This window comes from Anomalospiza imberbis, chromosome 4 (assembly GCF_031753505.1).
Source record: "Anomalospiza imberbis isolate Cuckoo-Finch-1a 21T00152 chromosome 4, ASM3175350v1, whole genome shotgun sequence".
NCBI lineage: Eukaryota > Metazoa > Chordata > Aves > Passeriformes > Viduidae > Anomalospiza > Anomalospiza imberbis.
In genome coordinates, this window is record NC_089684.1 from 67,763,203 (window position 1) to 67,776,334 (window position 13,132).

The 13,132-nt window shown below is 50.3% G+C and overlaps 1 protein-coding gene across 1 annotated transcript; it reads right to left on the bottom strand.

The window, feature by feature from the left end:
* Positions 1 to 185: 185 nt before the first annotated feature.
* Positions 186 to 3,947, bottom strand: FOXI3 (forkhead box I3). Its single transcript, XM_068189009.1, has 2 exons — positions 2,873 to 3,947; positions 186 to 1,704 (listed from the first exon to the last, which is right to left on the bottom strand). The coding sequence occupies exons 1-2, from the start codon at positions 3,918 to 3,920 to the stop codon at positions 1,115 to 1,117; spliced, it is 1,638 nt and encodes a 545-aa protein (XP_068045110.1). The 5' UTR covers positions 3,921 to 3,947; the 3' UTR covers positions 186 to 1,114.
* Between the last annotated feature and the right edge of the window lie 9,185 nt (positions 3,948 to 13,132).

A 13,132-nucleotide genomic window follows, 5' to 3' on the forward strand; every position in this document is an offset into this window, starting at 1 on the left:
CAAGAAACTGCAAACCAGCTCAGATGTGTCTCCTTTGGGAGCAAAGCAGGTCTTTTTTCCACCCTACTGCGCAGATGAAATTGTTCATAAGTTTTTACACCTTTTATCCCAAATGATGTGAAAGAAAAACCTGTCTCCCGCAGAGTTTTAAAATACTTCAAACATACTGATGAACAACCAGGCCAATATCTAACAATTGTTAATATTTTATTCCCGACAGCTGTTCAGCCTGAAAAGTTTCAGTAATACACTAAAAACAAAAACAAAACCAACAAAAAATGCAAAACAAATAAAACAACAAAAAGGAGGGGAAACAAAGTAAAATAAACTTTAACAAAGTTTAAAACACATTATAAATAAGTACAGCTCCAGAGCATAATTTACAAATATAAAACCACATAGAAACGTATGTACAGAAGAGTTACATTACGTACAAATATGTATAAAAATACCCCAGTGTTTATTCTTGTGCTAAAGCTGCGTGGCTAGAGTTATCTTTGGTACTAAGCTCAGGGAAAAAAGATTGTTTTACAAGACACAGCCCTGCTGTGCAATATGCCAGACACAGGAAGACCCTCCGTGAGTTTGAGGAGGTTTTGGGCGGGTGTTTATACAGGGTACTCCCCCTGTGCATTGCATATTGCAGGATCAGGGCACAAGCAAGGGCTTACAGAGGCAATTGCTGGCAGAAGAGGTTTTTTAATACATTGTACAAGGCACTTCATAAGAAATCTCTTCATTTTTTTTTCCTGCTCTCTTCTAAGACTCACTGGATGTCTACGCTTGGCTCTTGCCAATACCACTTTATGGCTATGGTTTTTAAACTTCTTGTTCTACATTCAGGATTAGCAACCTCTGAAAACATTAATTCAGTTCACGCCTGCAGAATTTAGATGGCAAACCACCTACACCACCTAACGTTTTCCTGGATGGGGAAAAAACATTGCATCTGCATTCTGCTGGTGCTTAAGGGGTGTTCTTATTTTGAAAGGTGAGAAGATCAGTCTTCCTGGAAGAACTCCTGGGAAGTGTCCACGTTGAAATGCTGTTTGCAAAAGCGCATGGTCCAACTCCCTTTCCTTTGCAGCGCTGGCCGGCTGGCTGCCCCAGCACCCTACACCTCTGTCCCATCCCGTGTGTAGATGAGGCTGTTGACTGTGAAGTTGTAGTAGTGGTTGTACTGGGCTCCCTGGCTGCCGCTGCTGGGGTGGAAGGAGCTGTAGTAGGCAGGGGAAGGTCCCGCGACCCGCTGCAGCTGGTCTGGGGAAGGCACCTCCTGAGAAGAGCTGCTGGAAGGGGTGAAAGTGCCACTGCTCAGCTGTCCAGCAGAGAAGTTCCTGTGGTGCAGGTCACTGCTGAGACCGCCGGTCAGCCGGCTGCCTCCGCCGCTCAGGGAGCTCATGCCGCTGAAGAAGGTGCTGAGACAGCTGGGCGTGGATGAAATGATACTGGAGGGAGAGGAGCTTTTGGGATGGTCCCTGGCAGAGGGTGAGGGGTCCAGCTCTGGGGGTGGGCTGTTTCCACATGGTTTGCCCGTGGCTGGGATGGGTCGCTCTTCCTCGGCCTTCAGGCCCCCCAGAGAGGAGGCCGCAGAGGCGGTCGCGGGGGCGTTGGGCTCAGAGCGCCGCTTGCGTTTGCGACGGAAGTTCCCGTTGTCAAACATCTTCTCACAGTTGGGATCTAAGGTCCAGTAGTTTCCCTTCCCTGGTGGAAAACAGGAGACACAAGAGAAAAAGTCAACTTCTGCGACAGTGAGCCCCGCTGCTGACAGAGAAGCAGCACCCATGTCTTGTCCAACTGGCACAGAACCCACATCTCTCCTGCACCTGCTCCTTCTCCCTTTGTTGTCCAGTCCATGGATCCAAAACCTTTCTCCAGGACATTTCCACCTCCATCCCTCCAATGCCCAAGTGAACCTTAAGGCCACATTGAAGAGGAGAATATCCCCATCCTAAAGCACAAACAGATCTGTACCTCCAACCTGGCTAAAGAGAATGTGAAGAGGGGCTCCCCTTGTTCTGGCTGCTTCACAGAAGCTGGGCCACTTACAGCCATCTCAGCAGTGGTGACAAGGCAGTGCCCGGGCCATGGCTCATAGCAAAGCTGATGGAGAGGCGGGCTGGCACACTCAGGCACTCCGAGGGGACGGCAAGCCAGCAGCGCTGAGCTGCGGGGCCTGCAGACAAGCTGCCCCTTGCACAAGCCTTGGTGCGGGGTACTCTGGTGGCATCAGCTGTCCCCTCTCGCCTCCTGGCCACGGCCGGGACGGGCGCAGTGACCCCACGAGGTCCCGAGCGGCTCCAGCCCGGCACGTCCCGGCACCGCCGGGCCGGACCAGCGCTGTCTGGGCGCGCCTCCGCCCACTCCCGGGCACCGGCTGTGCCCCGGGGCCGGTCCGGGCAGCGGCGGGCAGGGAGGGGAGCCGTGAATCACGGGCCGAAGGAGCCGGGCCTTGCACAACCGGCGCTCCCGGGCTGCTCGGGGACGGGGCGAGGGCTGGGGCGGCCGGCCCCCGCCTACACCTCCCGCGGGGCAGCGCCGGGCCGGGCTGGGGCGAAAGGGAATGGTCACATCACAGCGCCCGGGGCAAGGGACGGGGGAACGCGATCTCCTCACTGCGCTGGCCCCCGAGGGGACGGGCAGCGCGGTCCCATCACAGCATCCGACTAGAAGGGATGGAGAAGCGCGGGCTCATCATAGCGCTGGCCCTGGGGGCACGGGGAGCGCGGTGTCGGGACAGCGCCCGACTCGAAGGGGACAGGGCACCCGCCGGCCACGGGGACGCTGCCGCTCCTCTCTCAGGCGGTGCCGGTGTCCGCACCCGCCGTTCCCCGCTGCCCAGCCATCCCTCCCGCCCGGCGCGGCACCTCACCGGGGTCGTCCTCGTCGCGGGGCACCTTGCGGAAGCAGTCGTTGAGGCTGAGGTTGTGGCGGATGCTGTTCTGCCACCCGGCCTTGGAGCGCTTGTAGAAGGGGAAGTTCTCGGCCACGTACTGGTAGATGTGGCTGAGGGTGAGCTTCCTCTCGGGCGCGCTCTGGATGGCCATGGCGATCAGCGCCGAGTACGAGTAGGGCGGCCGCACCAGCTTCAGCAGCTCCTCCTGGCTGGCCAGGCTGAGCCAGCTCAGCTCCGCGCCGCCCGCCGACGGCGAGCCGGGCGCCGGGGGCGAGCCCACGAGCTGCCCGCCCCGCGAGCAGCCGTACGAGGCGGGCGGCAGGAAGGGCGCGGCGGCGGCGGCGGCGGCGGCGCCGGGCGGGCCCTGCAGGTAGGGCGCGGGGCTGTTCATGCCCCACAGGTACCCGGCGTTGGCGGGCGCCCCGTAGTCCCCCAGCGCGTACCCGCCCGCCCGCTGCCCCGAGGAGGCGGCGGCGGCGGCAGCGGCGGCGGCGGCCGCGGCGGCGGCGGCGGCGGCGCCGGGCGGGTGAAGGCTGGGCTGGGGGTAGACGCTGAAGTTCTCGCTGCAGTACACGGCCATGTCGGGGGCTTCCTGGGCGCTGCGGGGCTGCGGGGGCGCGGGGGCGGCCGCCGGCGCCGAGGCTCTGGGCTGCGCCTGCTGCAACTCACCGGCGCTCATAATCCCTGGCCATGCAGGGCGGCCGGCGCTCCCCCCCGCTCCCGTGCTCTCCCGGCGACACCCCCCGCCCCGCGGCCCCGGTGGCCCTAGACCAAAAACTCCCGGGGGGCTGCGGAGCGGCGCCCTTATAGGCGCTGCCGTGCGCCCGGACTCCCCGCCCGCGGCCGGGGCCGGGGCTGGGCGGGCGGCGGCGGCGCGCAGGGAGCAGCCAGTAGCGCGGCTCGGTGGCGGGCGGGAGGCGGAGGGGGGCAAGGCCGGGCCCTGAGAGCGGCGATGGGGGAGGGACCGGCGGGGGAGCTGCGGGAGGCGCCAGGGATTTGGCTCCCGGCAGCGCGGGGGCAGCATCCCCGAGCCGGACCCACCCCCCGTGCTGTGCCCGTCCCCCCCTTCCCGACCAGGGGGTCTCTCCCGGCGCTGCCCGGTCGCCCCCGCACCGGCCGCCCCCTCCCTGGAGCTGTCCGCGCTGCCCCGGCGCAATGGGATGCCATCCTGCTTTCCCACGGATGCGATCGGCCCCGATCCCTTCGGCGCCGCCGCTGAGGTCGGAGGGGGATGAGCGATGAGCATCGCTGCGGTTCCCCCGACGGGAATGCCAAGGGAGGAATTCGCTTAAACTCTGTTCTTGAAGTGTAGTTTTGCCGCCCGTCTCCCAACAGCCGGGGCTGAGATCGCCGTTCATTAACTTTGGATAAGGAGTTGTCCGAAATGAAACAAACAAACCCCACCGGCTTCTTCGCTCGTACCGCGGGCGGAACGGGCTGGAGGGCGCGGGGCGAGATTTAGTGAATAAAAGTTATTTCGCCTTAGTGCTCCGTGGCAGCCTGAACGGAAAGCGCATCCTTTTGCACAGAAAAAGCTCTCGGTGTTAATAACGATCCCGACACCCGGGATCTTCAGGGGCCAGCTCCGGCAAATCTTCTGGTCCGGGGCAAAGCGCACGTGTAACAACAAAAATACGGTCAATGGTGCGGGACGATTTAGAGACTTTGTCTAAATACCAGGTACATGAGATGTACGTTTCATTCCTCATTCTTAAATGGAGCTGTTATTCAGTTTACTGCTGGTAAAAATGCCAAAAAATGCCCTTTCCTGGTGTGAACACGAAGCGCTCTCTGCAAGCGCCGGGTGTCTTGGTCTGACAGCAGGATTTGGGGCAGAAAGGAGCGTTTGGGGAAAGTCTGCGTTTTATGTCTTCCATAAAATAGTTATAAAAGCACATGTAAACCAGTGAAGCTTTCCCGAGGTGACTCCAATCCCAAATTTTCGTCCCCTGAGTGATTTGAGCAGGGATATAATTGCCGAAGGATTTTCAACTTTGTATTTCGTTTTAAAACAAGTGAGCAAACGGTTTTTGAGACAGAAAATAACTGAAAAGTGTCTGGGTTAAAGAATTAGGATTTGGGGTTTTTTCCTTTAATCATAAAGAGAGGTGTTCTAGGGCTTTTTTTTTTTTTTTTTTTAATTTTTTTTGTTGTTTTCTTGGGTTCTTGTGTGTGTGCGTGTGTGTTTTTCTTTTTCTGTTGTTATTTTGTTGCCGTCACTGTTGCTTTTGCTGATTTTATTTTGCATCCCATGGGAAAAAAGCTTCCCGTGTGTATTTGAATACCCAGAACAGCAGGAAAAAGTTTACATTACGTTTCACAAGGTGCATTTCCCTTCTCAGCTTCCTTCTCTTTAAGATTTATAACAGCTCCTCATCTTTTTTAGAGCAGGGTCGCGCTGGAAAATGCCGGTTTGAAGTCTGACTGGACAACAGGCATCCAAACCAAGCAGTTTACGGGGAAATCACAGCTAGAAAGGACATTTAAAGGACAAGAAACAGGTAGACTTTTGAAAAGCAACTTCCCTCTAAGTCTGAGGAGCTAAGCCGAAAATATTATTCTCTAAAATTACAATAAATCTGTGTTTATCCGTTTGGCCAAAATCCCCGCGATCGTTGCAGGAGGGAGAGGAGCAGTCAGCCAGCAGTGAATTTCGCCGTATCGCTCGAAATTGAGGGTTTTGCTCCAGGGATTTGATGTTTTTGGGCAAAGGCAGAGCCATCTAGAGGAACAGCCCGGCTACGGCGAGGCTGGGAATGCAGTTTCCCTCACAGGCATGGGGTGCTGCCTTCGAGTTTCCTTTAGCTGATTTCTCTGCCTCCAACAAAGGAAACGAGTTGGAAAATAATGCTGAATTAGCTCTAACAGAAATGCGTGTCCTCAGAAAACTCCGTCTTGCTTTATCAAATCGTAAGGAATGTAAAACAAAAATAGCTTTAGAGAGGTTATTACATAGTTGGGATGGCATGGATATGCAAACCAACACTTAATTTAAAGAGTGGAGAGAATAAAGCTTTGATGCTGTGACAGCTGTAAAAACATTTAATTTTCTTAATGCATTTATCCTGCAAGTAGCATGCAGTGTTGCCTCGAAACATCATCAGCTCTCAGTACAGACCTGTTGCTGCTCCCTTCTGCCAAGGCATGAGGAGAGCATGAAGAGATCCAGCACTCTGCCTCTCTGCTCTCTAAATGCTGCTTTTTTTCTAGAGAGCTCTGGGAGACGTTTGCCTTGCAGAAACGCACCGGGCAGCTGGCAAGGGATGACGAAACACAAAACTGAAATCAGTTTCAAGGTAGGAGTCTGAGGCTACTGTCCATCACTGGGAGCAGATTTGGGGCTGCTTTTCAGCAGCTTTGTTGGCTCTGTGAGTGGGCAGGGAGGGAGAGGAGCCTGGGTAGAGGAGCCTGTGGCACATCGAGCTGGGCTGAGCTGTATCCCCAGCCAGCTGGGGTTAAGTGCAAGCCTCTCCAGCCAGCTGCCTTGGAAAGTGTTTCAAAGCTTCCCAAGTGCTGCAGGAGAGCAAGATCCTCCCCATCCTTGCCTGCTGCTGTCCCCACTGTTGGCTCAGGTGCTGTGCCTGTCCTTGTCATGCACGCAGCACACACTTTTCCCCCTGCAGGAAGACACTGGCTGTGCCTCTGGGGCCCTGCTCCTCTGAACATGTAGGTACAGGCTCCACTTTCTTGGTGTGGATCTCAGGTGTGTGTGCAGCTGAACACAGAAACCTGAAAATGCTTCAGAGCTGAGCGCCCAGCCCAGCAGTGGGAGCAGATACCTGCACCCACCTGGACCTCTCTGTTTCCCAAGGATGCTGAGCTCTGTGCACAGGGTGTGTGTTGGGGGAACAACACAATAGCCCATACTGGCTTCTACTTGGCTTTACCAGGAGGATAAGAGAAACCAGGATCCCTTCAATGTCTCCAGATCCCTGCAGGTTTGTTTTGTTTTGGCTGCACTTGCAATCTGAGTCTCGCTTTTTCCCCAGGGCTGGTGAGGAGCAAGGTGGTGACTCCGAGGTCCACGTAAAATCTGCTCAGTAAAAATTCTTTTCTATCTTTCTCCACAGTGATCAGTGAAATTGGGAATGAGTTCTTCATCCTCAGAGGCAAGATGGAAAAATTATCTTTTCTCCTGAAGTACTTCATTGTCTCTACCCTCAAGAACAATAAGGAATTGACTAAGAGCAGCTCAAATTAAATTTAAGATCTAGTATCCCTCCCTTCCTTAGAGCCAAGCATTTTTCTCCCTATTCTTCCCTATTAATATGCTATAATAACATCTCTTCTTTTCACTCAACCCCTGATTTGTCCTGCAAATGGCTACCAGAGAATGTCTGATGGTGTGCAATAGATGTTTCACTGCTGTGAATTTGGGAGGGGTGTTCTGTGTACATGTACACAGGTTAAAGTAATTTTTATCCCTTACCTGAGGAGAATGATGTATATTCCTCCCTCTCTGTATCTAGTCATTTACTGAAGTTCTGGCAATCTAATTTTGCCAGCTCTCCTTATGATAAGATCAGAGGTTTTCAAACCTTTTCTTGATTTTTCAGACTCTGTCATGTTTCCTGGGGAGGTGTCCTCATCCCACCACGTTCAGGCTACCAACAGCAGGCTTGGTTTGGTTTTGAGTTCATGGTCTCTGTTAAACTCTGCAGGCTGCAAACTGAAGGTTTACGTCCTGGATTATTTATAGTAATATTTTCCCAGTGCAATTCTATGCTGCTGAGTGCCACGGAGCCACAAAGCAAGGAATAACTCATAGCTCATCACAAGCTGTAGATGCTGCAGCACTTTGGGCTGCTGGGAGAAAATCCTGGCTGAAAGGAGCAGTGCCTGCTCTGTGTCCACTTCTCGCTGGTTTTTATGGCTGCTGTGCTCTCACAAGTGTTTCCGTGGCTGACTGGGGCACTAATCCGGTTTGAGAAGGACACCCTCTTCCCAATCTTTTTCTTTCCCCCTTTTTCTTATCCCCTCAGGTTAGCTTTAGCCTGGGCCTGCCTAGCCCCTTCCTGAGTGAGAGCTTGTTAGTGACTGATTAGCCGAAGTTTTGATAAAAGCTTCATTGTTTGTAACCCCTGTAAACTACCCGGAGCTGTGCTCCCAATAAAAGTGGGATTAAATAGACACCTCCGGAGTGAGACAGTTGCAAGTGGGAATTTCAGAGCTTTGAGGGACTGAGGGATGTGGCCAGGCTTCAGTAACTCTGTGTATCAGAAGTGATTTCACCAAAAGTGGGAAAGAAGCCTGACTTTTGTGTTTTGGGGGAAAAGGAACCTGGTGGGAGACAGAAGGAAGTCACCTGTTTGTGGCTGGGTTAAGCACACGCTCCAGGGGTTTGGAAACACGTTTGCAGAAGTTCTCAGCACCCTGCATTCCTCCAGCCTCTCCTCAGGCTTAAGATTCATAAAAAGTATTTTAAAATCCTCAGTCTGATCACATGAATTTAATCCTTCCTCCTTTTATTTTTGCAGCAGTAAAAAAGTCCACTTGGCAACGATGTGTGCCTGACTCGGTGCTATTGGGTTGTGTCTTTTCTGGGAGGAATGTTAAGCAAGGGGCTTCTTCCCTCCTGCCTAGAGCAAGAAATTGACCTGGGCTGAAATAAAACATCTCTGTGCTTTTTAAATGTTTTTTGTCTGCAATGGGATATTTGAAATAGAGCTTGGTGCTCTGGGCTGGTTATTCTAGAGTGATCTCCCCTGTAGGGTAAGGTGAAGGCCAAAATCTTTTGGTCCTAATTCATCTGAATAAGCCACCTCCACTCTGGAACGAGTAATAGAAACAGAAAAACCATAAATTTATGGTCAGCTAAGGTAAAAATAATCAAAACTATTAGTAGATAAAGGCAGTGTCTGCCATCACCACACCACAAGGAAATGGAGGAGTATTAAATTAGTATTTCTTTTCCATGTTTGTCTGGGGCAGAAAAAATCAGATAGTGTGTTAGTTTCAGGTGCTGACGAAAGAGCATTTTGAGCTCCATTAATAACTAGGGATTATGTTAAATAGCAGCCACATAAATGAAATATTTTGTGATCAACCAGTCCCAGTAATTCACAGCCAAGGGTTTCAGAACTCTCTGAACCAGGAACATATTGTGTGGGCTGTTAATGCTGGCTTTTCATTTTGGGACACTGGGAGGGTTTTAGAGCACTAAGAAAGCTGATATTGGCTCATTATTTAAAAGCTTTGGGCTAATGATTTAGTGATGCTCAGACTTTCAGCCCTTCACTGTTAAAGGCAAGAAATGTATGGGTGCATCCCTTAATTAATGATTAATTTCCTTCTTTAAAGAAGGCAATGAAACCGATGCCAACAAGTGGGTAGATAGAAAATAGACCTTGTCAAAATAATTAGCTGTTGTTCTCCAGCAAGAGTGAGCAACTCTTGATGTAACTGATTTCTGAAAGTGTTTGATTAGTTCTGTCTTGGAGGTGGGTTTTACAAACTGGAATAAAATCACCATGGTGCAAATTAAGTGGATCCAACTGGTTAAACCAAGATCTCCTAATTTCACTGTGAAAAAGGAATCCCTGAGTCTCCGCTCAGGGAAATTTGGTGGAAACTGGTTCATTACTCTGTTTCTGTCATTGATTTAGGGGTAAAATAAAGGATTATTATCTACCAATTGTGAAGGAGTCTAAAATTGAGGTCATGGAATGTAAAATAAGGAAGAGAACAGCTCACTGACACAGATCTATCTCTGCCTTGGAATGGGGGGTAAATGGGCAGGGTGTCTTTTGATATGGAAAAGAAAAAGGATACATTTAGGAAAAAAAGATGATATTGAATAGATGATGGAGTCTGTATCAAAAATTAATAATTTTTAAAAGGTTATCATGGTTCTTGAGAACAATCAGCTGTTCCTTGTGCTTTTGGGGTGAATGAGGCGCAAGAATAAGAAATTATGATAACTCCATATTGATGCTGTATGAAATTGTCATGGCACCTATAAAATCATGAGTAACAAGGTAAAATAACAGGGATGAAGTTGTTTATTATCCAGTTAAATACAATACAAATACCCTATGGGATTTAAAGTAACACTGGGACCATGCTTGTGAGCAGATACCACCACACAATGTGCAGCTGTGCCTTGAAGCTTCTCAAGGAACTCTCTTTAATTACTTACAGGAAGGGAATATTAGGGGAGACTTGTTTGTAGTCTATAAATATCTCAGCAAGACCTGGAGCTTGAGGATAAAGGACAAAGTCAGAGCAGGAATCAGGGGCCAGAACTGAAGCAGGACAGAGAGAAGGGGCTCAGTTCAGCTGGTCACACAGAGATGGCTGACCACAGTGACACTATAAAGGCTACTGTAAAGAAACGTTTTGAAATCTGTTCACTCTTCTTGACTATTTGGTGTCTCCAACTTGGTCAGTGTCTGATGAGGGGAAGTGGTCCAGCAAAAGGGTTGCTGCTAGTGGAAGCTTTGGCCTGCAGAAACAGGAGTCTGAGATCAGTTTGGGTAAAATCTCACTGCTAACGAGACAGTTAAAGGTGTTCCAGCATAATCCTGTGTGCCTTTGAAAATCAGGTGGACAGAAAATGGAGCGACACCACATGGAAAATCCTTGTTTTAAAGCAGTGATGCAAAACACCAGAGAGGCATCAGCAGGAATCACGCTCAAAAAACCCAAACCTGGTAAACTCAAGCTTTGTCAACTTACAGAAATCAGCCTTTCTGTTCAGGGCTGTGGACCAGGTTCCCTGATGCTCACAGCTCCATGGGCTCCTACAACTGATGCTGAGGAAGAACTTCCTCGATTTCTTTGAAGAATTTCAGGTGATTTTGCTGCCAGTCAAGGCGTGCCTAAGCCTGACCTTAGGAGTGAACCACTCATGTGCCCAGTGACTGACATTTGTCACTGACTGGCACATGCCAAAAACCAGCAAAGGCAATACTAACCAGGACAGGTATGGCAAGGGCCTGCAGGCTCTCATGAGACTCTGCATAAGCTAAAAGAAGTGCAAGTGCAAAACCTAAACAGTCAAGAGAGCTGAAAAGCTCTGATTGGCATATAGGAAGACCAAAATTAGCAAGGAGAGGAAGAGCAATATCTGGGTTTCCCCTGGGGTCTTCTGCATTAATGTTGAAGAGATCTTCCTGCTTTGAGAGGAGGACAGGCTGAAGAGATGGGGGAAATAGTACCAGAGTTTTTAAAGATGCCCCATCCCAGATTTAGAGACTCTCAGTGTTTGGGAGATTATAATGCTTCAGAAGCAGGCTGACAAGAAGATCTTGCTAGCAAAGGTGCAAAGAAGACTGAGAGAACTGGAATTGTTTGGCCTGGGGAAAAGAAGGCTCTGAGGTGACCTTATTGCAGCCTTTCAGTACCTGAAGGGAGCCTACAGGAAAGCTGGAGAGGAACTTTTTACAAGGGCATGTCATGACAGGACAAGGGGGAATGGCTTTAAACTGACAGAAGGCAGGTTTGGATTGGGTATAAGGAAGAAATCCTTTGTGAGGGTGGTGAGGCTCTGGCACAGGTTGACTTGGAGAACCTGCCTCATCCCTGGAAGTGTTCAAGTCCAGGTTGGACAGGACTGAGAACAATCAGGTTTAGTAGAAAATGTCCTTGCCCATGCTAGGGGTGTTGAAACTGGATGATCTTTAGGGTTTCTTCCAACCCAAACCATTCTATAATTCTATTAAAGGTCGGGACACTGAAAAGTTCTGAGGGGCTGAGAATGGATTGATTTGGCTGTGGCATGGGTCACTGGCCCAACCAGGCACCTGCATGTTACCAGGAGAGAAAAGATCCCTTCAGCAAGGAAAAGGGTTCCTAGTAGGTGAGTTCCCCCAAGGGACCTTCCAAATGTTGTGTGTTTCCTGACACCCAAGCAAATTCCTCACTGTGCTCCTTGCTGGAGGAGTCAGAAGGTGGAATCATTTCACAAAGCAAGAGGGACAGTACAGCAAAACCAGTGCAAGAGGCTGATCCCTGGCAAGTTCAGAGATATCAAGGAGTTCTTCATCTCTTCAGTTGCACAATTTCAAAAAGTCATTTGACCCGGTGTGTTGCAATAGGTGTGTGGAGTGTCCTAGGGCTATATGATATGTGTAAGAAGCTGCTGAAGAACATTATGAAGAGGTGAGGTCAGCAGTGCTGGTCAAGAACAAGCTGAACAACTGGTTCAACACCATGGCTGGTAGCAGACAGGGTGACTTGATAATTCACAGTAACTTCTGGAGCTGCCTGTAGAAAGCAAAGGATGGAGTTACAGACACCAAAGACTTTGGGCAAAGGCAGAAGATCAAAAACCTGAAGATGATCACATCTCCAGTGGTGGTGCCGGCTCCTCAGACATGCAGAGTCAGGTTGCTGTGTCCTGTGATGGATGATGCAGATCAAACATTGGCATGAGCCAGGCAAAGGCCAGGAGGAAAGGGAGAAAGGACGAGAACAACACGGACAGGCAGCAGCCGGGTGGACAAGATGGACAGCCCTGTTTGTCTGAGACATTCTGCCACACGGGCCAGCAGCAGATCCCTCACAGAGATCTGGAGGATGTAACAGGCACATGTGGGTGTAGATCAACTGAAACAGCCATGAAAAGACACAGAAAAATTATGGACGGAAAAAATAAGGCTACTCAGTCAGTCCCTGTCCTTGCTTTTTGTGCAAAGGAATGAATGGTCAGGAAGGTGAAGAAAAAAAGACAGCTAATGTTTGCAATGAGTTATCACCAATTTTAGCAGTGTGCCAGGACTGGGACAGTCAGCAGGAGGATGTGCAAAAAGTCATCTCTGTGAGGAAGCTTGGAGAGCTGCATGGATGGATAATCTCCTTGAACATACCCTGTTCTTTATTCTGGTAAAGGGGAGAGGATTAAGATTCAGATGTTAACAGAAATTAGTTTATTGCTTTTCATTTGGATTTTTTGATGTTAGTTTACAATTTTCTCAACAGAGGTGAGAAATATACCCTTATACCCTGCATTTGCACCTGCCTCTTAATATTCCTCCACAGACCCTTTGGGTCCACAGTCTGTGGATGGAAGGGGTGGAGGACATAAAAAAATGAACCTGTACTTGTTGAGCAGAGAGGAGCACTTGGGAATGACTTGTAACTGCCCTTTATGGTCATTAGTCCGTGGGACAAAAAATAAAGGGCAAACATCTCTGAAAATGGAGATGGCAAAAGCAAGGGAACTGGGAGGGAAAAGGAACAAAGAGCAGATTTTTGCATGCAGCAGTTCCAGTTGATCCGAGAGCAGGGAAGTCA